This window comes from Chanos chanos, chromosome 7, assembly GCF_902362185.1.
Source record: "Chanos chanos chromosome 7, fChaCha1.1, whole genome shotgun sequence".
NCBI classification, from domain to species: domain Eukaryota; kingdom Metazoa; phylum Chordata; class Actinopteri; order Gonorynchiformes; family Chanidae; genus Chanos; species Chanos chanos.
Window position 1 is genome coordinate 26,447,032 of NC_044501.1, and position 25,236 is coordinate 26,472,267.

General features: G+C 44.4%; 2 protein-coding genes across 2 annotated transcripts in view; one reads left to right on the forward strand and one right to left on the reverse strand.

The window, feature by feature from the left end:
• Positions 1–873: 873 nt before the first annotated feature.
• Positions 874–6,076, reverse strand: LOC115816150 (F-box only protein 24-like). The gene is made up of 9 exons (XM_030779119.1): positions 6,056–6,076; positions 5,617–5,800; positions 4,812–5,098; positions 4,096–4,345; positions 3,638–3,796; positions 3,171–3,292; positions 2,456–2,587; positions 1,740–1,910; positions 874–1,182 (listed from the first exon to the last, which is right to left on the reverse strand). Exons 1-9 carry the CDS (start codon positions 6,074–6,076, stop codon positions 874–876), a joined length of 1,635 nt encoding a protein of 544 aa, XP_030634979.1.
• A 3,372-nt stretch (positions 6,077–9,448) lies between these two features.
• Positions 9,449–25,236, forward strand: part of lrch4 (leucine-rich repeats and calponin homology (CH) domain containing 4) — a 29,084-nt gene continuing 13,296 nt past the window's right edge. Inside the window, exon 1 of the mRNA XM_030779677.1 lies at positions 9,449–9,620. Within this exon, the coding sequence (XP_030635537.1) occupies positions 9,449–9,620 (172 nt within the window). The remainder of the gene's footprint in view (positions 9,621–25,236) is intronic.

The following is a 25,236-nucleotide window of genomic DNA, read 5'->3' on the forward strand; positions in this document are numbered from 1 at the left end:
GCTCACCTCCTGAGATATTATAATCAGACTTTACTGCTTCTTTATATTCCTCCGTATTTTCTCTCTTTACTGCTTGTATTCTCTCTTCAAGTCAGCCAAATTGAGTGTAAATAAGCATTCGAGGTGATGTGTTATTTTCTGAAAAGAAGCGATATATGCGCGAGGATGCTATAGGCCTACCAACGTTCCAAAAAACGATTTCCTAAATAGCTTTACATTAGATTCGAACTTTTTACAAGTTGTCCGATGGTGACACATGCGTCTCCACTTGTGTACTGCACAGAAAACTAAAATATTCTCGACAGTTTTTTTTTGCACATATCATTGAGTTACAGTGAAAAAACTCATCTGCTTTCACATGTAGCCCTGTCATCCCCCCTAGGTATCTAAAGGAGGAGGTTACGTATTCTACAGGCTAAAGATAGTAAATCTTTGAAATTACATTTGTTGATCATTTGTTATATCTGATTATTTCATTTCCCGCACCCCAGCTCTCCACATTTTTGTTTATTTTTCTGCGTGTGGAGTTTGTGTGGACAGAGGGAGGGTCTAACCCTGATTTAGAAGTCCGGAGTAAAGTGTGAATTGAGATTTTTTCATTAATTACGTAGTGTCGTGAGGGGCCTGTTACAGCTTAATCAGTTGAGAAGTGTGATTGCAGGTCTTCATGAGGAAAACAGTTAAACCATGTATGATGCGTGATGGTATTTTACCAATTCATTGTAAGATATGTTTCTGCAGCAAGAAAAAGAAACTTTTATTTTCCATCAAAATTAAAGAGATCAAAGACAGTTCGCAGTCTTCGGGTAAAACTAAAGAAACTTTCGAAATATTCCGTTCATCCATGCCATCCGTGAAAGGTAATATTGACCGCTAATCTGTGTCACCACAGCGATTTTGGATGGCGATCAGAGCCTCGTTCAGAAAATCCTTAAAAGAAGCGTTTAGAGTCATGTGACTCCGCACGGCCCCTCTCAGCGTCTCCAGTTGCTCCTGAGCGGTCGCTCGTTCCCTTATCTCTGAGAGATGATTCTGTAGTCGCTCCCTTTCCGCGCGCTCTGTCCTCTCCTCCTCCCTCCCGAGAGGCACAGCCTGAAACACCGGGGGCTCGGTGACGTCATGGCAACAGAGCAGGTACAGGCAGTCTTTAGAGGCACAAAGTGAACGAGCGGTCCGGGGAACCTGAGAGAGAGAGAGAGAGAGAGGGAGAGAGAGAGAGATGGTGTGTAAGAGGAGAAAATGATAAACTAATAATGACATAGAGGAGGCAGTGTACTATTTTATATGTAGTATATTTGTTCACTTAAAACCACTTTGAATTGGCAGTCACTGTTGGCTTTGAGAATCTCTGTAGATTAGTATTTGTTCAAAATGACAAACCATTTTACTAATTAACTCAAATAAACCAACACTTGTGCATAAGGAAGTTGGTGGTTTAAATCCTGTGTGAGTAAATAGATCAAACAAACATGCAAAATGTCTGAGACTGTCTGAGGAATTACACAGACAATATGAATCTGAATCAGAATGCAATGTTAGCACACAATGCAATATTTCTTTCCATGGTCCTGAAAATAATAATAATTAATGTCTTCTTGTGGCTGCTTTTTAGAGTTTGACTTGCCTGTGTGCCATCTGGTATCCTTAAACTTACATAAAGAATGAAAAAAATTTTTTTCCACAACGACAGTGGATGGTGATATAGCACATAATAATAAAACAGGATAAATCAGACAAACCTTCACAGCGAGTTTCAAGAACACAGCAGTGCCCTTGGGACACCCAGGGAGGCGACCTCCTTCTCCACAACCACAGCCTTGCACCTCCCTGTCTCCCGACTCCCCCTGCAGGAGGGCCAGCGTGTGGTTCAGCCCACAAAACACGTCCACCGGAGCCAGAGTCAGTGCCACCTGAGCAGGAGAAATGGGGAGTTTGGTCATCACTCTTATCGAGGTCAGTCAGTTTTACATATCTGACAGCCAAGCTAGTCTAAAGCTCCCCGTCACATTACTGACATCTGGATGCAAAGCCATCACAAGAATTAAAAAAAAAAAAAGACCTTTCAGTGATGGATTAAATCTGAGTGACCCCAGAGATTTCCCCCAAATCAGATTCAAATTGGTCAAATCACACATCTGAAATGCCATGTTTTGTAAGTAATGAGTTGGAATAATAATAAAACACAGGTATGTTTTTCAGAAAGTCGCACTATGAGGCTTAGCTGGTAGTGAGGCTTAGCTGGTAGTATAAGGTTAGTGAGGTGATACACTATTGTCTGGACCCTCAGGGCTTGTGTTGTCTCTACCACAGTGTTGACTGGTGCATATAGAAGCATATTGGTCTGTCTTTCTAATCAGATGGGTTTGTTATTGTAATGCAACAAAATTCCACAAATTGAATACTAAGGCAAATCGCTAAACAGAGAGATGAAAACACACACACACGCACACTGTACCTGAGTAGGTTCTCCACGATCCATTTTGTCTCCGGTTCCTAGCTGGCCGTGACGGTTGTTTCCCATCACAAAGAGTCTTCCCCCCTCATCCAACAGACAGAGATGACCAAGAGCTATAGAACATTTCACCACCTGCATAATGGCACAGGCAGTGAGAGAGAGAGAGAGAGAGAGAGAGAGAGAGAGAGAGAGAGAGAGCTTTGAGTCAGACTTCATAGCACAGAAGTGGAACATACCAATATTAGTAATACTAGTGGAAAAAAAAAAAGTCAGATGAAACACAAGGAATCTTGAGGACTCACTTAAAATAATACCATGAGTAATAAATGAAATATTGACTATATTAAGGATAATGATAACTTTGTTTTGGCAAATGTTATGTAATGGTGATATCTCTCAATACCTTTAAAACGAGACTAAAGACTTATCTATTTTCTCGAACTTATCCATAATATAAGTTTGACTTGACTTTGTTATAGACATGTAAAGCCCTTTGAGACTATAAATAGTGATATTGGGCTCTAAATAAACTTATTATTATTATTATTTTACCTTCTGCTCTAATCAGTATCAACATATGCTGCATGTGTGTGTATGTGTCATTTTTTGATATGTAATAATACGCCTATGTCTAGTGTGGAGTATATATATATATATATATATATATATATATATATATATATATATATATATATATATATATAAGAGAAATGACCTTATATGGCAGTGAGAGAGGCAGAGGGGAGTGAACATCATTGCGATCAAAACCTTGCTGAGTTCCAAACAGCTGGCGATACACCCCTGCAGAATGCACCTCTATATACACTGCTCCCTCAACTGAGAGTTGGAGAAAAAGAGAGAGAGAGAGAGAGAGAGAGAGAGAGTTTGCCACACTCTTCTCACAGAGACTTAAGGCTATCGTAGGGGATTCAACCAACAAATCTCTCAATTCACTCGAGTCTCTCTCACAAAACTCTCATGTTTCGTAACAGTTGAGTTGGAGTGTTTTCCACACACCCTACATTTACAAAGGCTGTTTCTGACTTGAGAGCATCAAATCCACATGCAGGATCGCTCGGGATTGGCGAAAATAAGTATTGGTCCCCCCATGGCAGTGAAGAATGCCGCAGGCTCGAGGCCATGCAGCCAGAGTGTGTGTTTTGTGGTGTAACTGGCGTGTACCAGTGACGTAGAGGGCACTGCTATAGCTGCTGTAAAGCTGCTGGATGGGCAGACACGGCTGGGCTGTGCTGATTTTCCTCAGGGTCAACTGGACAGTGTAGGAGGGCGAGGACATGAGCTGGCTCTCATTTACAGAGAGAGCGTAGACCAGTCCTGAGTCTGAGACCGAGAGAGAGGGAGAGAGAGAGAGAGAGAGAGAGAGAGAGAGAGAGAGAGAGAGAGAGAGAGAGAGAGAGAGCAGGATTAGTTATTAGAAATTGGGAGAAAATTATGTCATCTGAGGAGGAGGAGGAGGGGATGAAAGAAGGAATAAAGTGTTAAAAAAATGTTTTGACAAGAGAAGACTCAAAGAAGTTGCAGATTAACAAGCAGATAAGGAGTTGACAACCATGAGTAAAACGTGCCCCTGAAAACAATCTCCCATTAAAGAGCAGTTTTTTTTTCTTCTGGCCACCAACCAGTGAGCAGAAGGAGGACCCTGTTGAGTTCCGAGCCAGTGAGACGGATTTGGGTGAAGTTGAGCGAGGGGTGAAAGGTCATTCGGAACACCCTCTGGCTGTTGTCCTGTTTGTACACATCCACACAATCACATGCCGAGGCAGGGCCTGAATAATTCAACCAATCAGGCAGCTGCATGACATTGTTGTGCCTCGCCAACACATAAACATATTGGCGGAATGAAATGTCACTTCGTGGGTCTACAGCAAACTAATGTTTGGAATGAGAGAGGGAGAGAGAGGGGGAGACAGAGAGAGAGAGAGAGAGAGAGAGAGAGATTTTTTTTAATGAAGGCCACAGTTCACTACACAGGATATTGCATTTTTCTACTGCAATTATAAATGACTTAAATTGTCCAAAGGTTAGTTCTCAGTGGATTAAATGATTACTGCATCTCATTTGGAAGGTTATGACAACCTGAAAGTTCAAATTCTTCAAGACTGTTTACATGGCTCTATAAAGTAGGTTCAACTGTCCAATTCAATTTTCATTCTTTTCATTCCCAAAGAGAATCTGTTAATTCAGTTGTCTGTGAAACAAAAATCATTATATGAAGTAAAACCGTGTCTCAAGAAAAAAGTTTCAACAAACTGAGGACAAAAAGGCCTTAATAACTAGAATAACCATTGACAATACTCTCTGTCTCTCTCTCTCTCTCTCTCTCTCTCTCTCTCACATCTTTGACGTAGTGGCATAGCACAGAGTAGATGCTGGCCCTCTCTGTCGTTCTCCATCCGCGCACTGATGAAATGATGGAGTTGTGGAGCACGAAGAGGGTGCCTTGATGGTCCCAGAGAAGGAGGTGGTCTCTTGTTGGCATAGCCCTGCGGTAGCCTAGGGCCAGAGGTGGAGAGACAGCCTCTATTGCAGGGTAACGTGGCCTGCCGCCATGGTGACTCCTGACAGACACTCCAGGTCTGCTGGCCCCCCTACTGAAAGTCTGCAGATACAGAGCCTGGGAGTCTGTGGAGGAGAGATAGAAAGAGAGAGAGAGAGAGAGAGGTGAATGGTTAAGAAGACATAGGCCGCAGATCCAGAACATTTGAAGTGACTATCGAGGAACAGGATAGTTGGCTGGCTATTTTTCGTCTCAGAAATTTAGTTCATTGACTGAATTAACTAAACTGATGAGAAATGAAATTGAATCTAATTTTTGTTCTGTTTTGCTTTGAGGATAAACAGACTGGACCAGAGGCAACCACACGTGACTTTGTGATTGGTCTCCATTAGTGCTGGGGAGCCCATCGACAGCTCAGTTGTCTATCAGCTCCCCAGTCCTGATGAGGAACAGACAAGTTGAAACAGGTGTGGCAGGGCAAGATTATAACTTAAGTATCCCGTCAACCATGTTCCATGTTGTGGAGTAGGCCGTAACTTAATTAGAATACACTCTCCCTTGCACTGGGCCAAACCATATTCACAGGGTCGTCAGTCAAACAGCTAAATTCAACATCTCTCCCTCCCTGTTCTGTCTGTCTCACATTTCAAAATGGCTGTCCTCCTCCAGTCGCTCATGGGGCTGTTGGGGGGCGGAGCTTTGATCGCTTGACGATGACACAGCTTCCTCCACACTGATTGGCTCATGCTCAGCTCATGAAACGCATGGCAGGTGGCTCCAAAGGAAATGACATCACATGCTGTCACCCAGGACAGGATCTCCTCAATCTTGTGTAAAGAGAAGAGGTGTATTCTGGGTACTGTAGTTGCACGTCTATCAGGTTTGATGATATTATAGTATTTTTATAACCTTACAGCTCCATAAATGACTCTTGTACATTTGTCTTGTTTCCTGTGTTCAGTATTTGTCTGTAAATTAAATATGTGTGTGTTTTTATGTCAAAGAATCTTCAAAGGTTAAAATAAACTGTTAGAAGCTTTTGTGGAGCAAATGATTTATGTTCCTTTAGGTGGGCATCTCACCAGTTCTGGTGGCAAAGCCATTATGTAGGATGGAGGATCCTTATTTGGGATCATAGTCTTCCTCTTTTTTACCTGATGATTTAAAAAAACAATTTACTGAACACTAACGATTATTTTGGTGATCTCTTCAAGTCTATGGCTCTTCAATTTTGGGTGTTCAGTTTCTTATTTTTCCATATTTTTAACTCACTGTAGGTGATGTTGCAGCTGTCCTGTGGCAGTTTTGATAACGTTTCCTGCTGTCGGTTTTTGTCCTGTTCGCCATCAGCTGATACTACATGTAAAAGCTGTTCTGATCTCAGTAAGAGTAAATTGCCTGAGGTGCTTCTCTCTTATATGGCCTGCTGTGTAAACTGTCTTTTGGCAAATGAAGCCCTCAGTATCCCATAAATTGCTTTAGAAGAGATCTCCCTTTATTACATTATCAGAATGTTTGAGAGATATAGCGCAGAAATTCTAGAACTTTGATGTCAGTGTTTTGTGACGTCATGTTGTACTGATACTGAGAGACATCTCCACACTTTGGATCTCTCTCTCTCTCTCTCTCACTCTCTCCCACAGCTGGTGCAGTTCTCTTCACATCTTATCACATTCCAGTCATTCTTTGGGCACTTTGTCTTTCATCACTCATTGACCACCCCTTGATATCCATCACTGTCCCTTTCTCTCCCAAGTGTATTTGTGCTTTGGTCACTCATTTGATGACTCATTTCCCTCAACAACAACAGACCATGTGCCAAAGCATACAGACAAAAACAGACATTTTCACTCACTCATAATTCATTGATGCTCTTATTTTGCTTTTCAATCTCAGTCGTCTATTACTCCTTTCTCTTCTCTGCACCTGTTTTTTTGTTTGTTTTGTTAGTCATGCAAACACAGGCTTATGAATACAAAAGACTTCATTTAAACACAATAAAATAATTAACCACAGGAAATTTCAATCTAACACTCTTGGATCTTTCTGTGCAGAGCGTGATGATTGGTGGGAATGATGGGGTGTACCCAAAGGAATAATCTGGGAAACTTTTCCCAACAGTTTAATTGGGAGTGCCTTCATTCTATCCCATATCTTTTAAAGCATGCAAGCAGTTTGTTCCTGGTGCAGATAAAGGCTGCAGACAGACAGATGAACTCAGTTCAAAAAGCCCAAAACAAAGGAAGTGATACAAACCCTGTACGTGTGGCTCTAATGAGTATGAATATTCATTACCATCAATGACCCGCATGCCCCTGCAATGAGGTAATGCCCACAACAACAAAAAAAGGAGAGAAAGAGAAAGAGAGAGTGAAAGAAAGAAAGAAGGAAAGCTTTTCTATTGTTTAACTCTAAATTAACTTACACTTTCAATATGAGTGTACTTTTCTGTTTTTACAGACATAATCTTAATATTTTAATATTTTTCTTTTTCTTTACAGTATCATATGAACACTGCTTGTGTTGTGTTGTGAGAATAAATTGCATTCTCATTATTAGAGAACTTGTGTGGGGTGGCGCTTATGTGTCGACAGAACACACACACCAATTTCCTCTGCCTTTCTCTTTCTTTCTGAAGACACACACACACACACACACACACACAACGATTTCCTCACTCTCTTTTTTTCTCTCTTAGTGTCTGTCCATGTTTAACCTCTGTCTTTCTCACGCTCTCTCACTCCCATGTCTCTCATTCTCTCTCTTCCCTTGCTTCCCCTCTTCCTCCTCTATTCTTTTTTTTCCCCCTGAGGAGTTCTGCATTGGTTGATGATTTACTGACCCAGATTCAGTCCCTGTCTGACACAGATAGATAATTCACAGATAGTAAACAGACAGGCTCCAGCCACTCGATCATATAGACTGACCCCAGACCAATCAGAGAGACTCTCAGATATAGATCCATTTTCTCAATACTAAAACATACTTTAGCTTTTAGCATTTAGCTTTTAGGGTGTTTGCCATCAATGCAGGAGTCCAACCCATAACATCTCCACATGCTACAAATAAAAGCCTAAAAAACTCAAGCATTGAATACTACATTTAGACAGAGTATCACAGTTTATCTAATGTAATAGAATTACTGTTGATGGAGAATCTATTTTACCTATTATAATGGACATTTTGGAGATGCTGAAATGGGCTAGTGCAGTAAATTAAAATTAAGTTTTGATTTATAGCTAGGAAACAGGCAGTCACACATATCACATGGTGTGTGTGTGTGTGTGTGTGTGTGCGCGTAATGCAGTGAGAATGAAAGGATTATGTAATAATTGTCACCCACCCCTGTCCCCTAGTGTGACAAGGATACTAGCAGATTGACAGATGGGCAGACTGGACTTCACAGAAGGATGTGTGTGTGTGTGTGTGTGTGTGTGTGTGTGTGTGTGTGTGGAGGGGTGTAATTTTGATGGTTCTCAGAGCAAAGAGATGAGGTTGGGGGGAGAGTCATCTTGCTAAATTTGGACAATGGAAAGAAAGAAAGAAAGAAAGAAAGACAGGACTCTGGTGGATGAAAAGCCTGAAATTTGCACATACAAGTGAAAGTGAGGACGTAACAGCCCCAAACCCATGCATTGGGGGGGGGGATGCCGTTGTTACGGGCTCATCACGAACTTCATTTGGGATAACGAGCCTGTAAGATCGCACTCACGGTTCTTGATTCCTCGGTAAACATTTCTCTGAGGTGTGAGGTTCAGTTATGAGGTTATTAAATTTACAAACAGAATCTCATGCGAAACATGCTTACGGGTATTTGCGAAGATGGATGAATTTGTCTGAAGCCATAGCTTTGCGCGCAGACGGAAACTTATCCTCTAGCGAAAAACTATGACACGTCTGGAAATCAGTAATTGAAAACACACTAGTCACACTTCAAAGTTAACATTCACTTGCCAGCTGAACTTCTAACTTTCCTCGCCAGTGTTTCTCTTGGTTAGCCCTTGCTGTTTTTTTTTTTCGCAAACTGATTCCGTCGAACTGCTTTCTCCCTCTCTGATTGGTTGTCCAAACCGTCCCTATCTTTGGGGCTCAGAAATTATCGAATAACCACATCCCTTTCATAGACCACTTGTCTTGCGTTGATTTCCCATGTTACAATTTTGGGTGTGTCGCGCCTGCCAATCAAGACTTACTCAACCTGAAACTCCTCCCCTTCTTCCTTCGGAGCTCGCCCTGCACCTCGGTGCGAGATTGACAGTTGCGCGGAGCTCGGGTTAGGTTGACAAACCGTGTTTTTTCTGAAGGAAAGCTGATTTCGCCCATCTTTGGATTTAACCTTCCTTTCTGGACTACTAAACTTCTTTATCGAGTGTCTTTCACATTGGAAGTAACACAAAGAAGGAATGGAAGTGTAGCAGGAGCTTCTCATTTCGCCATAAAGAAAGTAAAAAAAAATTGTGGTATATCACTGTTTCATGGCTGCTGGGGATGGTACTCAGCTGCCGGCGACAGTAGCGGCCAGCAGGAGCATCGAGAAGTCGTTGGAGGAGGCTGCTTCAACCGGAGCCCTCAACTTGTCTAACCGTAAACTAAAGGAGTTTCCACGGACGGCTAAGAACTATGATTTGTCCGACATTACTCATGCAGGTAAGGCCCGTGCTTATCAACCGTGAGCACTTTTAAAGTTAAACGTTTTTTGTGTGTGTGCCACACGTTAACCGACGTCCTTTGTTTGTCCGTTCCTCCACCTGCTTTTCTCTATAGCGATGCATCGCCCTAATGTAGCAACGAGAACCCACATCAAGTCAGCATCATGTGCATTGCATGAAAGGAATCAACTTCCTTATCTATAAACAAAGTTGTTATTACGTTTTAACTGACAGCAAGAGAGTTGGGACACACGGTAGTCTACCAAATAAATTGTGCACATTTTAGTATTTCGTTAATATGTTGTGATACTTTTAAAAACGTATTTACCGAAAATCACGTGTGTTTAGTTAAGTAGAAGACACTCACAATTGCTTCCTGTTCCTATTAGCTCAATGGATTTGCGTTGCTAAGCCATGTTGGTCTAATACGAATACAATTCCCATTGTTGCTCTCGGGCACTGTTGTATTATTGCTGTTGTATATCTGCCAGTTCATTAGCGCAGGTTTCCTTTTCACTGTTTGCATTAACTCCATACTTTAAGTTCCTGGCATAACTAGAGAAGCACGCTTTGTTCAAAGACGATTAGACAAGATGTTGAAATATTACCCAGCTACCCTAGCGAAGAAAATGTGATGTTCCCAATAATTATGACCATCTGTTCTTGTCTTGAGCTACATGAACACACACACACACAAACACACACACACACACAGAGAGAACTACGGCATCGGGTCAGTGGTTGTTGCTGCTTTTGTTTATCTTAACGGGACCATTGTGATAAGTGTTTAAGAGAGATTCTGTTTATAAATTAAAAAAAAAAAAAAAAAAAACATAACTGAACTGAACTTCACATTTCACAGTAATGTTAACAGAGGAATCACGGACCGTGAATTTAGAGGCACGTTATCGCTAGTGAACAGTTTGTGATGAACTCATAATAACGGTCTCTCTGTCTCCCTCTCACTCTCTCTCTCTCACTCACACACACACACACACACACACACACTCTATCTCACACAGTAACACGTACACCACACCTTAATGGGGCGACTTACATTACTCTTAGCACCTGTGCTAGCCACGACAGGCTATCAGGCTATGTCGCTCTTTCAGATGTGTTGTGCTGAACGCTTGAAAAGTGCGCAGACAATGAGTCAGTTAGTTTCAGATCGGTTTACTGGCAGGAGGACAAACTTGAGCTCGTCAAGGATATTCAGTCTTGGAATTTTTCAACTGTCATTTTTTTTCTTCTCTTGAATTACCTCTCTGGCAACACAGGAGACGTTACAAAAGGGTTAGAGGGCCCAGTTGTCATGGTTACGCTGTCCGACCGTCCAGGATGACAGAAGCTAGGCCAATTTGGGATTCAACCAATTATGATGGAAACCTTGGCTGAATTCCGTTGAAACTTAATCACTAACAGGTTGTTAGAAGGTCGGAGCAACTCCAGTAAATTGGAGAAAAACAGTATCACCTCACGCCCTGAGTCATTCTCATTCTGGGACACATTCTGCTTGATTTCAGGTGCATGTTGTTTGTGAGCAGTGAAAAGGATAGTTGGATTCAATGGAGTCTCTAGCTCAAAGAGGTGTTTGGACTTATTTGGAATTTTTCTTTAGCCCAATCGGCTGTTGGGTTCAACATGTTTGCTAGGTTTTCTCCTCAAACATTCAGTTGAGAGTAGCAGTCTGGAATGGGGAGCCATCACCTTAACATAAGAGTGCCCCATGGTTTGTGACTGAGGCGCTTTAGAGAGTGGTGGAATCCCTTTTGAAGATGTCTGTATTCTCTGAAGAGGAGACGTCTCTAGAGATCCCGGGTATAGATGAGCTGAGAGCCTCTCTCTGCTCCACGTGTTTCATGGTAGATGGAGAGCAAACGTAACGCACCCTGAAGTGTTTATAAAGACTCAGTGTGTGTCTCTCTCTCACTCTCTCTCTCTACTGCTCTCTCTCTCTCTCTCTCTCTCTCCCCCCCCACTCCCTCCCTCTCTCCTGGTGATTGCTCTGCAGTATGGAGCGACTTCCCCTCAGGAAGGTCAAGGGTTCAGTTCCCCCTGAGAGAGAGAGAGAGAGAAACAGAGAGAGAGAGAGAAACAGAGAGAGGGAGAGAGAGATTTCTGAGCTGGAAAACAAAGCACAGATTCATGAATCTTGCCAAATTCACCCCCACATCCTCCTAAAAGACACACATCCATATTTAAAACAAGACCCCGGTCTTTACTGGACACAAGGCCTAAGAATAACTTGTTCTTGTCTAGTGTGTGTGTGTGTGTGTGTGTGTGTCTAGGGGAGCAGGGATCTTGGGGACAGAGGGTCAGGATAATGAACACATGGCCTGAAGCTCACAGTAGCAAATAAACATGGCGGAACACCGAGATGCATAAGAGGGGAGACAAAAGACAAGAAATGGAATGAATGTTGTGAGATGAAGTGGACAGAACAGCAGTGTGAGAGCGAGAGAGGGAGGGGAGTGCGATAAGAAAGAGTATAGGACAGGAAGGAAAAGGAGAAAAAGCTTATAAATGTAGAGGGGTAAGACATTACAGGTTTTAAGGTGGGTAAAACAATAAGGAATGGAAACAGAGAAAGAGAGAGAATGAGAGAAAGAAAAAAATATGAAAAAAGCATAAAAGAAGAATTGGAGTGAAGGATAAAGTTTATAAATATTTAGTTCTGGGTCCCATAAACCCATGACCCCTCGGGCATGAAGAAATACAACAGCCTGCTGTTACAGAGAGCGAGAGAAAGAGAAAGATGGAAAGAGAGAGACAGAGAGAGGAGGAGTTAAAAAAGAAAGCAAGAGAGTGAAAGAGACATGCTTCATACCAGGGCTAAGCAGAGCAGCAGCTGAGCTATAAAATAATGAAGAGGGGCATGGGGTTTGGGGGGAGGGCACTGTGGGGTTGGGTGGGGGCACAGGGGAGGCTTTTGATGAAATGGGCTTGTGGGTAGGCTGCTTCTCCCTTTGTCCCCACGCCAGCCAAAAAAAACAGGGGCTCTCTCTCCCCCTCTGACGGGAGTCCTGTCCGCCACCCCACCCCCCACCCCCCTCCTCCATTGTCTGAGTCACGCTTTTAATCTCTAACCCACACCCCCACACCCCTCGTGCCCCGCCCCCTCTGTGTCTCTCTCCCTTTCTCTCTGTCAGATTGCTTCTCTCCCACTCTCTTTCTCTTCTCCTCCATACCATCCTCTGTCTCTTTTTTATTATCTTTTACTGTTTTGTATCCATGCTCAGTGCATCCCTCCCTCCCTGTCTCTCTTTCGCTCTCTCTCCCTCTCTTACTCCCTCTCTTCTTCCCTCCCTCCCCCCATCTTCTCTCATTTTCTCTCCTCATGCTCCTCTCCAGTTGAAAGACTTGCTGAATCAGGAGATTTTGTGTGAACTGGTCTTAGTGTAGGGAGATAAGCAGGAGTCTTGGCACTATGGAACAACATCAGACCCTTAGTGTCTAACCCGGTCCACTTTACCTTTAGCGCCAGCCAGCGGAACTTTCCAGAATGATTTTTTTATATGTTTTGACTCTCTCTGTTTCATAGCATGCTGACTCCCCATAATTCGTGCGCTACTCTGTCAGCAGTGTGATATTTAGCAATAAGACAAAGACTGCAAACACAAACACAGTCTGTCCTGATTTGGTAGTTTGTGAGAAACAGTAAACGTAAAAAGTTGTAGGAGAGACTTCTTTACAGGATGCAAATGTTTTAATAGGATGTAAGTCTTTCAAAGGCTTGTTACGGTGTGTTGGGGTGTGTCTTTTTGTTGCTCGTGTGTGATCGAGTTAGGCCTAATGCAGGTTGAGTGTGTGTATGTGTGTGGAATGAGATCTCAGCTAATACTCTTCTAGTAATGCAAGACTCAACATCTTTATTTCCTAGTCATTCTCCGTCACCGTGGTGACCCAAATGTTGGCCAATCAGAGGGAAGTCCCATGCCTGCCTGGCGCCATGGTGATGTTAATAAAGGAAATAACAGGCCACCAACAATGAGAAAACTGTTTTCACTTACATCAGACATACCCTCAACCACCAGTACCTTACCGAGCAAAGTATTACGGCTGCAAAGAATTCCTCAAACATTTAACTTTTTTTTTTTCAGTTAATGGCGTATTTCAATTTGTTTTTATTTGCATTTTTCTTAATGGGGCCATTTTCCTCTGTGAAGTAAATAAAGTTCAGTTTGAGCAGAGAGGCCAACTCTGGCATTGGGATGATCAGAGACAGTCTACGCTGAGTGTGGACTGAAAAGCTGGGATTTGGGGCTGTTGTGAGATCCAGTCTGTATGTTCTGTCTGTACAATCTTAACAGTAGAGCTTTCACCCTCATCTGTGTGGCTCGATGGCAGGGCGGTAGCTAAGTTGTGTTTTCACAATCATATTTCCAAGTTTTTACAGTTATTTTAGTGCAGTTGCGGGGTAGCACATCTGTTAAATTTAAACGTTTTAAAAAAAAATTTGGGCCAGGCCCAGTTCTGTTGTGGCATTAAGTTGCCTTATGCTGAGGTGAAAGGCCTTTGATGCAGAGAGGCTGTTTTTGCTCTGTGTCTAGAGGCTTGTCTCTGCTCGGGCTCTCACAGACACAGAAGGTATGCTCAGTCTTTTCACCATGCTGAATAATTTACACTGAAGAGTAACTTGTAGTTTAGCTGGCCACATTTGCCTTGCACTTCTGCAGCTTTCTACCTCTGTCTGGTCTGTATGGCCTTCATTAGCCTGGGAGGGCAGTGGTGCATTTCCATGTGTGTGTGTGTGTCTGTGTGTAACTGTTTCTGTTGTATACTGTGCTCTGTGTTTAGTCATGGCGTCTACTAAGAGTCTGTTCTGCGTCACTCTTCGAGTGTGTTTGTGTGTGTTGCGCAAGCCAGCTGTGTTTTGTGTGTGTGTGTGTGTGTGTGTGTGTGTGTGCATGTTTATATGTGTGTGTCTTGGTAAAAAAAAAAAAAGTACTAGAACAGCTGTGAGTGGGTCACATTCCAGCGATTGACCTGATGTGTGTGTACACTGCAGACATTCACTGTTCAATATGTAGACTGTGTGCTTGCTCTGTTCGTGTGAAGACGCCACCTGTGTGTGTGTGTGTGTGTGTGTGTGTGTGTGTGAGAGAGAGAGAGAGAGAGAGAGAGAGAGAGATAGGGCGAGAAAGAGAGTGTTGCGCAGTGTTCTGCCGCCTCCCCTTGCAGTTGCATTTCCGTCACCCTGCTGACGGATGTGGTCTTCCTCTCCTCTTGACTTCTGCATTTTTTTCCTGTCCTCTATCTCTCAGTTTCTCTCTCTCGCTGTTCATGTGTTTCTCTCTCTCTCTCTCTCTCTCTCTCTCTCTCTCTCTCTCTCTCTCTCTCTCTGACATCCTGTCGGTCTGCTCTGAGAAAATACAACAGATGGGTGAGAGAATCAGAGAATCCCCTTCAGAGAGTCCCTGAAGAGTGAAGTAAAAAAAAAAGTGTGTGTTAAATGTTCAGAGTGTTTGAGGAGAAAAGTGCTGTTAAAGCAAAGCCATCGGCACAGTGGAGACATAAGAGCATTAGATAAATGTGAAGCATTATTTCTGAAACATTGGATTAAAGAGAAGACAAAACAGCCACAATGCCAGCCGCTTCACAACATAAAGTAACTGCCTGCTCTAGACGAGAGAGAGAGAGAAAGAGATTGAGACCGAGATTAACCACTCAAGTGCTGGGTATAAACAGACAACATTTGCTCCTGGCCTATCACAGACACTACTGCGTGCATAACTGTTTGTTTTTTACACAGGCAAAACCAACTGACATACAGTCCTGTGTCACCTTCCTTGGTGCATGAAGGATCTTAGCTTTACTTTCTGTTGTTTCCCCTCAAAGACTGAAAACTGATATCTGTTTTTAAAAAGCCGACAGCTTCTTTTGTGTTTAAAACATGAAAACTTTATAGAGTAACCTTTTTTTAGAGTGTCTTGATGAAACGCATTTTCTTAAAACCAGAGAGCAGTTTGGACATCAGCCAGAATCTTCTGCTCAGATATTGTCTTTATGAGACATGATGTTGGCCATCACAAACCATATTGATTCAAATATGAATACAGCCTAATGTTAGACTGACTGCAGTCAGGTTCAGTGCCGGAAACTGACGGAAATGCTGAAATGGTACGTTGCATAATGTGCACCTAACAGCTCAGTATATCAGTTACTTGATGGTTCGGGGTTAAAAAGCATCAAAGACCAAACATCAGAAATCATGTGTAGGAAGGATCCCACATCAGAGAGTCTTAGCTGGAATCTTACACTTGTTGACCGCAGCTGGGAGCCTTATGGGGGAGGGGGGGGGGGTGTTGTTAATTAGGACGAGTTCCCTTTAGTGACTATATCTCAGGGCTGGTGGGTGGAGTCTGAAGTTTGTGTCAGAGAAGTGATTGTGTAGTTGTATGTACTGGTGTGTCAACTGGCATCAATCTACTAAGGAAGTGACATCACACATAACAGCAGGAGTGTGAGTGAGAGAGTCCCTGACTAAACAGACGACTGCGTAGGAGGAGGAATCACAAAAAGTTCCCCTGGTCACTCCAAAATGGGCCCAAGTTTAAAATGGGGGTTTAAAAAAAAAACACCTCCTTGTTGACTGTGTTGATTGGACCTGCAGACACTGCTGCTCATGATTCTGACCACACCATTGCATCATAATTTATGACTACAGAAGAGGGCGGAGTCAGGGATCCTCCCAGTCAATAGAATCCTGGGTGAGGTTTTGGTGAACGTGGGGTGTTTCCATAAAGGGGTGAGCCAAACCACCCTGTATATGCTGAATGGCACACTGACGCTCTTTCACATGCCTCTAACACATAAACACAACGGGATCGACCGTTCTCATCCCTCCTCTTCATCTATCTTCTTCTGAGGTTTTACATCACTCAGCACTTCTCCATATAATCTCCTTTAGACAGAGGTCCACACCACAGCGCAGTCGGCTGTCCTCGTCTGGCTCTCCGCTAAACCCCAGTGCCATCTGACAGTACACATTATTTGGGCTGGCTTCTCCCCAGCCCTGCACACACTGAGGTAGACTTCTAGGCGTTTATCTTAGGAGCTGTGTTGAGGCTCTGACAAACAGCCTAAGGCTGTGAGAGCGCTGAACGCCATCGGCCTGGGCTCCCTAGCTTCAGTAACAGACTGATTCTCTCCCGCCGCGCTGTGTTCATGTGGTGATGAAGTGGTTGCAGTGAGTTGTGAGGGAGGGGGTGGTTTGGGAGGGGAGGCTTGGTTTTAGGAAACAGGCCCCCACCAGACCTTCAGGTTAACATGAGAGACAAGTCAGAAGATAATCAAAAACAAACGTTCAGGGCAGTTCCAAAACAACAGCAGCAGCAACAAGAAGCTATCCAGAGCCTGTCCTGTAAGCTGTGTAATGTGTTAGTCTGATAAATAGAAGCCCTTTTCCTCAGCTGGGCGCAGTGTGCTACTGTGCCTAATGTAAAGCTAACGTAGAATGATTGGATATATAAATCAGTTTTATTTTGTTTATGACTCTGGAAAGGAGGGGAGGGGATACCACAAACAACTCTATATGTGGGGTTTTTGGGTTTTTTTTGGTAGTGCATCTGTTTTTCATTTTAAACGGTGAGAAAACATTGTTTCCTGCCAGAAAGTAAGCCCTTCCTCCTTCTGTTATTGAGGGCGTAACAGTTGTTGATGAATTTTTATCTCGTGTTTTCTGAAGTGTGCTGAGTCCTGGCAGATTGTCACAGATATTTTACACCTTTTTTTTCTTTTTTTCCTTTCTTTTTCAAACGCCTTACCACTTTCTCATCTCTGATTTCCATGGTAACAGGATGCCTTGCTATCCCGGGACTTAGGATGGCCCGTCGTGAGACAGGCTCCCCAAGAATGCAGCGTTGATTTTAACGGCACGTTTACCTCTGATCCCTGTCCTGCAGCAGTGAGCAGATGCACTTTGGAGACTCCTGACATATATTTGAATATTGATATTGTATTTTTGGAGGCAGGTGCTCATGGTTTGCTGTGACAGTAACATTGGGAAAAGAGCTCAGTGAACCTTGAATGAGCAGTGAGCAGAGCAGAGCAGTCTGCTGTGGATTAATGAATGAGTGAGCCAAAGGTTTCTGTAGATATGATGGATATGATAACAGAGCAGGGATGATGTGCAGTGGGTTTGGAGACTGTGTCTGAGTTCAAGTCTCTGCTTCCTCATTTTGCATGGCAGCTGGGTGATTTTGCATACACACAGACCTTGTGACACACACACACACACATGCCCACACACACACTCCTGGCATGGGTGGGGCCTCCTAAATATTTGGTCGGCTGAGCTTTGACCTTTTGAAGTTCTCACTGATGTTCAGAGGAAGAGATTAAACTGTCAGTTATGTCTTAGTGTACAGGGAATGGGAAGGTGTTAGATTGTGTGTGACAGTGAGGAGAGAACACAGTGGTGTGAGGATGCCTGAGGTTAAACACAGGCTGTACTGAGGGAGTTTTCATAAACATGGCCAAGACCGAGTAACACACCCCTGTCTGTTTCTGATCCATGGCACACGAGAGCTTCACAAAAACCTGTTTTGTGTTTTCATGGTTAAGTCACCCTCATCCCAAAGACCTTGCCTGATTGGGCCTGTCTGCTTGTCTTCATCAGGACTGAGTTTACACTGGAGTTACTTTCCAAAAGATGAGTCAGTGAAGGCCCCGTACCTCACGCTACAGTAATCTCTGTTCACGCGACCAGACTCTTATTGATTATTGGACACATTGTGTCTGTGTGCAGCGCATGCTGACTGGAGTTGTGTATTAGTGTAAAAGGCTGGGCAGCTTCTCTTTAATATATAATGCCCTCACTAGTCTCTGTCTGTTGGATCTTTTAGGGGTTTTTTCAGTGTTTGAAGAAGCACTTGCTGAAGTGCTTTATGAAGTAGTCGGATGAAGAGGGTGATTTGTCCGTGTGACGTTGATTGGACAGAGAGGTTTCTACTGAGTACGGTCTGTGCTGTGTTTGCCTGAAAACTCACAGTGCAGACGTTAAGACGCACAGAGCGAAAGGACTTGTCCTCCATCTGTTTTGACAAGTCACACTCTGCCCCCTGTTTTTGTTCTCTCACTCCACTCCTTTTTTCTCTTCACCTTCTTCCCCTGCTTTCACCCTCACCCTCACTCTCCTGCTCTCTCTCTCTTTCTCTCTCCCCCTCTCAGTCTCCTGTTCTCTCTCTCTCTCTCTCTCTCTCTTTTTCTCTCTGCTCTTTGTTCATGCCTTCACTTGTCATCATACCTCCCCACACAAGGGCCCCTACCTCTCTCTCTCTCTCTCTCTCTCTCTCTCTCTTTCTCACTCACACACACACGCTCACTCTTGGAGACCGTGAGTGTGGTCTCAAGTTTCAGTGTTGTACTGAGGAGTGAAGTGAAGTGTTCTTGGCTCTAGACGAGAGACCAAATCTCTGTGTGACGTGCTCTGGCTCTGTTACTTTTAGTCTTCTATCAGGTTCACACACACACACACACACACAAACATACACACAAATCTCACTAACTGAAGGAGGGACTGAGTGTCCCTTTACATTTGTGGTTAAGTTTGTTCTGAGACGGTTTTGTAAATGCCTGTGAGTGTATGTGTGTTCTTCTCTGTATGCCTGTAAGACTGGATATGTGCAAATCTTTCTCCATATATGTGTGCAAATGTGTGTATCGGTCTATGTTTGTGTGGATGTAAGTGTACAGGTGTGTGAGTTTTCTGTGTAGGTGTGTGTGCGCGCGCGCGCGCGTGTGTGTGTATGTAAATATCTGGGAGTGTGTGAGTGTATGTGTGTGTTTATCGTCTTGCGTGAGTGAATGTGAGTGAATGTGTGCAGCAGTTTTTCCTCATTCCCCATCCAGGCGGCTAATCAGCTCAGTCTAATCCGCCACGGCCACAGGGAAAGAGGATGAATCCAAGAGTGGCAGGTGGTCTCTCTCTTTCTGTCTCTCTCTCCCTTTCACTCCCCCTCTCCCTCCCTCTCTCTCTCTCTCTCTCTCTCTCTCTCTCTCTGCCTAAGTCATGTGTCTGGGAGTACTTTGGCACACTGTGTCTTACCAGTGTAACTGAAGATGGCAGAGCATCTGCTGTGTGTGAGAACAGGTCGCTCACAGGGGATGGACAGAGGAAAAAAAAAAAAGAGGAGGCTCTTAAGACATGCTTACAGAGCAAAACAGAAGTCAACATCTTCCATATAGTTTGTCTCAACGTTGCAGTCAGATTGTCTAATCAGCTCAAGCAAACAAACCAAAATAGTTTGTTGTCTTTGGATCAAACAGTCTGAGGAGATCTAAGCGCCCCTCCCATAATCAGCAGTCTGGGGAAAGGCGAGTGGGTGCTGGATCATTGGATTCTAGGCTTTTGATGCTGTGCACATAGTACAGTAATCTGTAATGGCCCTCGACACTTGTTTGGTCTGATTGCTGATTGGAGGAAAATGGACCATGCTAGTAGTCCTCTCTGTGGACACAATTGGTCTGGTGTTATAATATTTGAGACTGGCGTTTGAGTTGTGTAAAGAGGGGAAGTGTGAGTCGTGTAAAGAGGGGCTGTGTAAGTCGTGTAAAGAGGGGAAGTGTGAGTCGTGTAAAGAGGGGATATGTGAGTCGTGTAAAGAGGGGCTGTGTAAGTCGTGTAAAGAGGGGCTGTGTAAGTCGTGTAAAGAGGGGATGTGTGAGTCGTGTAAAGAGGGGATGTGTGAGTCGTGTAAAGAGGGGCTGTGTGAGTCGTGTAAAGAGGGGAAGTGTGAGTCGTGTAAAGAGGGGAAGTGTGAGTCGTGTAAAGAGGGGAAGTGTGAGTCGTGTAAAGAGGGGAAGTGTGAGTCGTGTAAAGAGGGGATGTGTAAGTCGTGTAAAGAGGGGATGTGTGAGTCGTGTAAAGAGGGGAAGTGTGAGTCGTGTAAAGAGGGGAAGTGTGAGTCGTGTAAAGAGGGGATGTGTGAGTCGTGTAAAGAGGGGAAGTGTGAGTCGTGTAAAGAGGGGAAGTGTGAGTCGTGTAAAGAGGGGAAGTGTGAGTCGTGTAAAGAGGGGATGTGTAAGTCGTGTAAAGAGGGGATGTGTGAGTCGTGTAAAGAGGGGAAGTGTGAGTCGTGTAAAGAGGGGAAGTGTGAGTCGTGTAAAGAGGGGAAGTGTGAGTCGTGTAAAGAGGGGATGTGTAAGTCGTGTAAAGAGGGGATGTGTGAGTCGTGTAAAGAGGGGAAGTGTGAGTCGTGTAAAGAGGGGAAGTGTGAGTCCTGTAAAGAGGGGATGTGTGAGTCGTGTAAAGAGGGGAAGTGTGAGTCGTGTAAAGAGGGGATGTGTAAGTCATGTAAAGAGGGGCTGTGTAAGTCGTGTAAAGAGGGGAAGTGTGAGTCGTGTAAAGAGGGGCTGTGTGAGTCGTGTAAAGAGGGGCTGTGTAAGTCGTGTAAAGAGGGGAAGTGTGAGTCGTGTAAAGAGGGGATGTGTGAGTCGTGTAAAGAGGGGAAGTGTGAGTCGTGTAAAGAGGGGAAGTGTGAGTCGTGTAAAGAGACTATGTGTAAGTCGTGTAAAGAGGGGATGTGTAAGTCGTGTAAAGAGGGGAAGTGTGAGTCGTGTAAAGAGGGGATGTGTGAGTCATGTAAAGAGGGGAAGTGTGAGTCGTGTAAAGAGGGGAAGTGTGAGTCGTGTAAAGAGACTATGTGTGAGTCGTGTAAAGAGGGGAAGTGTGAGTCGTGTAAAGAGACTATGTGTAAGTCGTGTAAAGAGGGGATGTGTAAGTCGTGTAAAGAGGGGATGTGTAAGTCGTGTAAAGAGGGGATGTGTGAGTCATGTAAAGAGGGGAAGTGTGAGTCGTGTAAAGAGGGGCTGTGTGAGTCGTGTAAAGAGGGGCTGTGTGAGTCGTGTAAAGAGGGGATGTGTGAGTCGTGTAAAGAGGGGAAGTGTGAGTCGTGTAAAGAGGGGAAGTGTGAGTCGTGTAAAGAGACTATGTGTGAGTCGTGTAAAGAGGGGCTGTGTGAGTCATGTAAAGAGGGGAAGTGTGAGTCGTGTAAAGAGGGGAAGTGTGAGTCGTGTAAAGAGACTATGTGTGAGTCGTGTAAAGAGGGGCTGTGTGAGTCATGTAAAGAGGGGAAGTGTGAGTCATGTAAAGAGGGGAAGTGTGAGTCGTGTAAAGAGGGGCTGTGTGAGTCGTGTAAAGAGGGGAAGTGTGAGTCGTGTAAAGAGGGGAAGTGTGAGTCGTGTAAAGAGACTATGTGTGAGTCGTGTAAAGAGGGGCTGTGTGAGTCATGTAAAGAGGGGAAGTGTGAGTCATGTAAAGAGGGGAAGTGTGAGTCGTGTAAAGAGGGGAAGTGTGAGTCGTGTAAAGAGGGGATGTGTGAGTCGTGTAAAGAGGGGAAGTGTGAGTCGTGTAAAGAGGGGAAGTGTGAGTCGTGTAAAGAGGGGATGTGTGAGTCGTGTAAAGAGGGGAAGTGTGAGTCGTGTAAAGAGGGGAAGTGTGAGTCGTGTAAAGAGGGGATGTGTGAGTTGTGTAAAGAGGGGATGTGTGAGTCCTGTAAAGAGGGGATGTGTGAGTCCTGTAAAGAGGGGATGTGTGAGTCGTGTAAAGAGGGGATGTGTAAGTCGTGTAAAGAGGGGAAGTGTGAGTCGTGTAAAGAGGGGAAGTGTGAGTCGTGTAAAGAGGGGATGTGTGAGTCGTGTAAAGAGGGGATGTGTAAGTCGTGTAAAGAGGGGAAGTGTGAGTCCTGTAAAGAGGGGATGTGTGAGTCCTGTAAAGAGGGGATGTGTGAGTCGTGTAAAGAGGGGCTGTGTAAGTCGTGTAAAGAGGGGCTGTGTAAGTCGTGTAAAGAGGGGAAGTGTGAGTCGTGTAAAGAGGGGAAGTGTGAGTCGTGTAAAGAGGGGATGTGTGAGTTGTGTAAAGAGGGGAAGTGTGAGTCGTGTAAAGAGGGGAAGTGTGAGTCGTGTAAAGAGGGGAAGTGTGAGTCGTGTAAAGAGGGGAAGTGTGAGTCGTGTAAAGAGACTATGTGTGAGTCGTGTAAAGAGGGGATGTGTGAGTTGTGTAAAGAGGGGATGTGTGAGTTGTGTAAAGAGGGGATGTGTGAGTCCTGTAAAGAGGGGATGTGTGAGTCCTGATCCACAGAAAGTGTAAGAGTCCAAACCCTCCTGTCTCCCCCCTCCTGCCCATGACAGAACCAGATGAATCGACCGTGAATGAGTTATGGCTTCCGAGCGAGGCTGGATAGTTATCCTTCATTATTGTTAAACCAGTGCTGCTTCATTCAAATCACGTCATGAGTGAGTTAGCGCGTTTCTGGCATGCGACATTGAAAAAGCCAAAAAAGAAAGCTGCGGAGATCACAGTCAAGAGCCACCATCTTACTGTGTTTAACCTGCAGTTATTTATCTTCTACAACAATACCAGGCATTTATCTTCTAAAACAGTACCAGGACCTTTGATACAGTGAGTCAGACACAGTGGGTTTTGTTAGTGAGTTTTTCTGGTGAAGTTTGCCTGCTCTGGTTTTGGGAGCCTTATGATGCTGAGTTGTGAGTCTGGTTTTGCAAGTGCTACATCGCTGAGTTGTGAGTCTGGTTTTGGGAGCCTTACATCGCTGGTTTGGTACTGTCATCCTAAAGGTGTTCACCATCCACCTAGAAATTACTGTGTTGCTTCCAGAGAAAAATAAACCAGATAGTCTAGACAGTTCAGCCCAAAATACCAAAGACCAAGATAATCAGATACCATAGCCAAAAGTGTTTAGGGTGTTTCGTTCCACTTTCTTCTCATTCCTTCCATTCAAATTGGTATTTGGGCATGGCTTCTCCCCCCCCCCCCCCCCTCCCCTCTCCCCCCCTCTCTCCCCCCCCCATCTCTCTCTCTCTCTCTCTCTCTCTCTCTCCCCCCCCCCCCCCCCGCCCCCATCTCTCTCTCTGTGGTAAAATGTTTTCTCGTTCGTAATGTGATTTTTCCAAATGACTGTCTAAACACAATGTTTTTTTCTACTGAGTTACTGGCAGTCATCTGTTAGCCACACATTACATGATATACAGGCCTTTAGTTTTGACTAGTTGTTGATGGTGTGTGCTGAGAGGGAACAGGCCTTTAGTTTTGACTAGTTGTTGATGGTGTGTGCTGAGAGGGAACAGGCCTTTAGTTTTGACTAGTTGTTGATGGTGTGTGCTGAGAGGGAACAGGCCTTTAGTTTTGACTAGTTGTTGATGGTGTGTGCTGTGTGGGAACAGGGAATCCTATGAGAAAATCACAGGCAGAATTCTCACTGTTGCAGAGTTTATGCAGCGGTCAGCTATATGGATTGGTCTCTGTTATTATGTAGTTCTCTCTCTCTCACACACACACGCACTCACACATAGACACACACACAGTCCCTAGAGTTTGCCTTACTGATTCACCCTCACACAGTCCCCAGGGCTCATAGCACTGAGTCACTGAGTCAGTCAGAAGATCACAAGACTAGTATTATATTCAATACAATCTAATCTCTTAAAACCCGGACACCAAACGCCACAGGAGGAGCCATTGTTCTTCCGACGTGTCTTTGTCTACGGGGTTTTTTTTTTTTTTTTTTTGCACACTGACTCCAGCTCAGGTTTCAGATTTTGCTCTTTGTGTCTCCTTTCATTCATGAGATTTTTTTCTTCCCTCCTCAGCAAATTCTTTGGACTTCGTACTAATTTTATGCGTTTATATGGTTTGTCATTCTGGTGGCTCGTAGAGATCCACAGCGCTGCATGTTTACACTCTGGCCCTGGGCTAACACCCCTGATTCAGCTGGTCAGAGGCCTTGAGATGAGGCGAGGTGTGTTGAATCAGGTGTGATGGAGCGCGGAGTGATCAGAAATCAGGAGCAGACCATGAAAACGCTAACACAGACCCCTCTAGCTGTTTATTAACATGACGTTTACATGTGTAATCTAGTTTCATTCCGGTGCAGACTGCCTGCGTTACACCGACTGGGTAAGGGGGAACTGAACATGAATGGGACAGTATGATTAATTAAGATTGTTCTTCTGTTATTTAACCAGCAATACAAACACAGTACAGATTACAGAACAGACTACAGTTCAACAATGGTAAGCCAGGGAGAGCTGAGCTTAAGAGCTTAACCTTACGTCACCATGGTAACAGTGGGAGTCAGATGAGGTTACCTGGAGGTGTTGGTGTCATGGCTTTGAAGGCAAGGAAGGAGTGGTGTTTTGTGTGTGTGTGAGTGTGTTTGTGTGTGTAACTTGACAATGATGGTGTGACCAGCTGTCGCCCTGGGGAAAAATGTTCTCACTCTCTCTCTCTCCCTCCCTCTGTCTCTGTCTCTGTCTCTCTGTAATATGGCTCTTTATCTGCAGCCATTGGGGTGTTTGGGATGTGGGACCGGGATCGGGGCTGCTGGGAAATGTGTGATGGTCGTTTGGGAACCTAGTGTTCCTGCTGGGATGGGGGGGTGGGGGGGGGGGGGGGGGTGCTTGAGTGTGTTTCGGGGAGCTTCCTTGCCAAATCAAACAGCCGGACAAAAGATTTAGAGTGTTAGAGTGGAGAGAAGGGTTCTCTCTCTCTCTCTCACAAACACACACAGACACAGGCACACACACACCCTTAAGCACACACACCTATTGTTCAGCATTCAACGTTTTCCCCCACAGGCTACAGAATAGTG

Bases quoted from the DNA above. Each gene is read 5' to 3' on its own strand.
- LOC115816150 (XM_030779119.1), bottom strand. From the start codon at position 6,076: ATGGCTTTGCCACCAGAACTG. The intron at 3,797-4,095 runs GTTGGTGGCCAG...TCTCGGTCTCAG, and splicing joins GGTCCTCCTTCTGCTCACTG to ACTCAGGACTGGTCTACGCT. The intron at 2,588-3,170 runs GTCATTTCTCTT...GCCATTATGCAG, and splicing joins CTCTCTCACTGCCATATAAG to GTGGTGAAATGTTCTATAGC.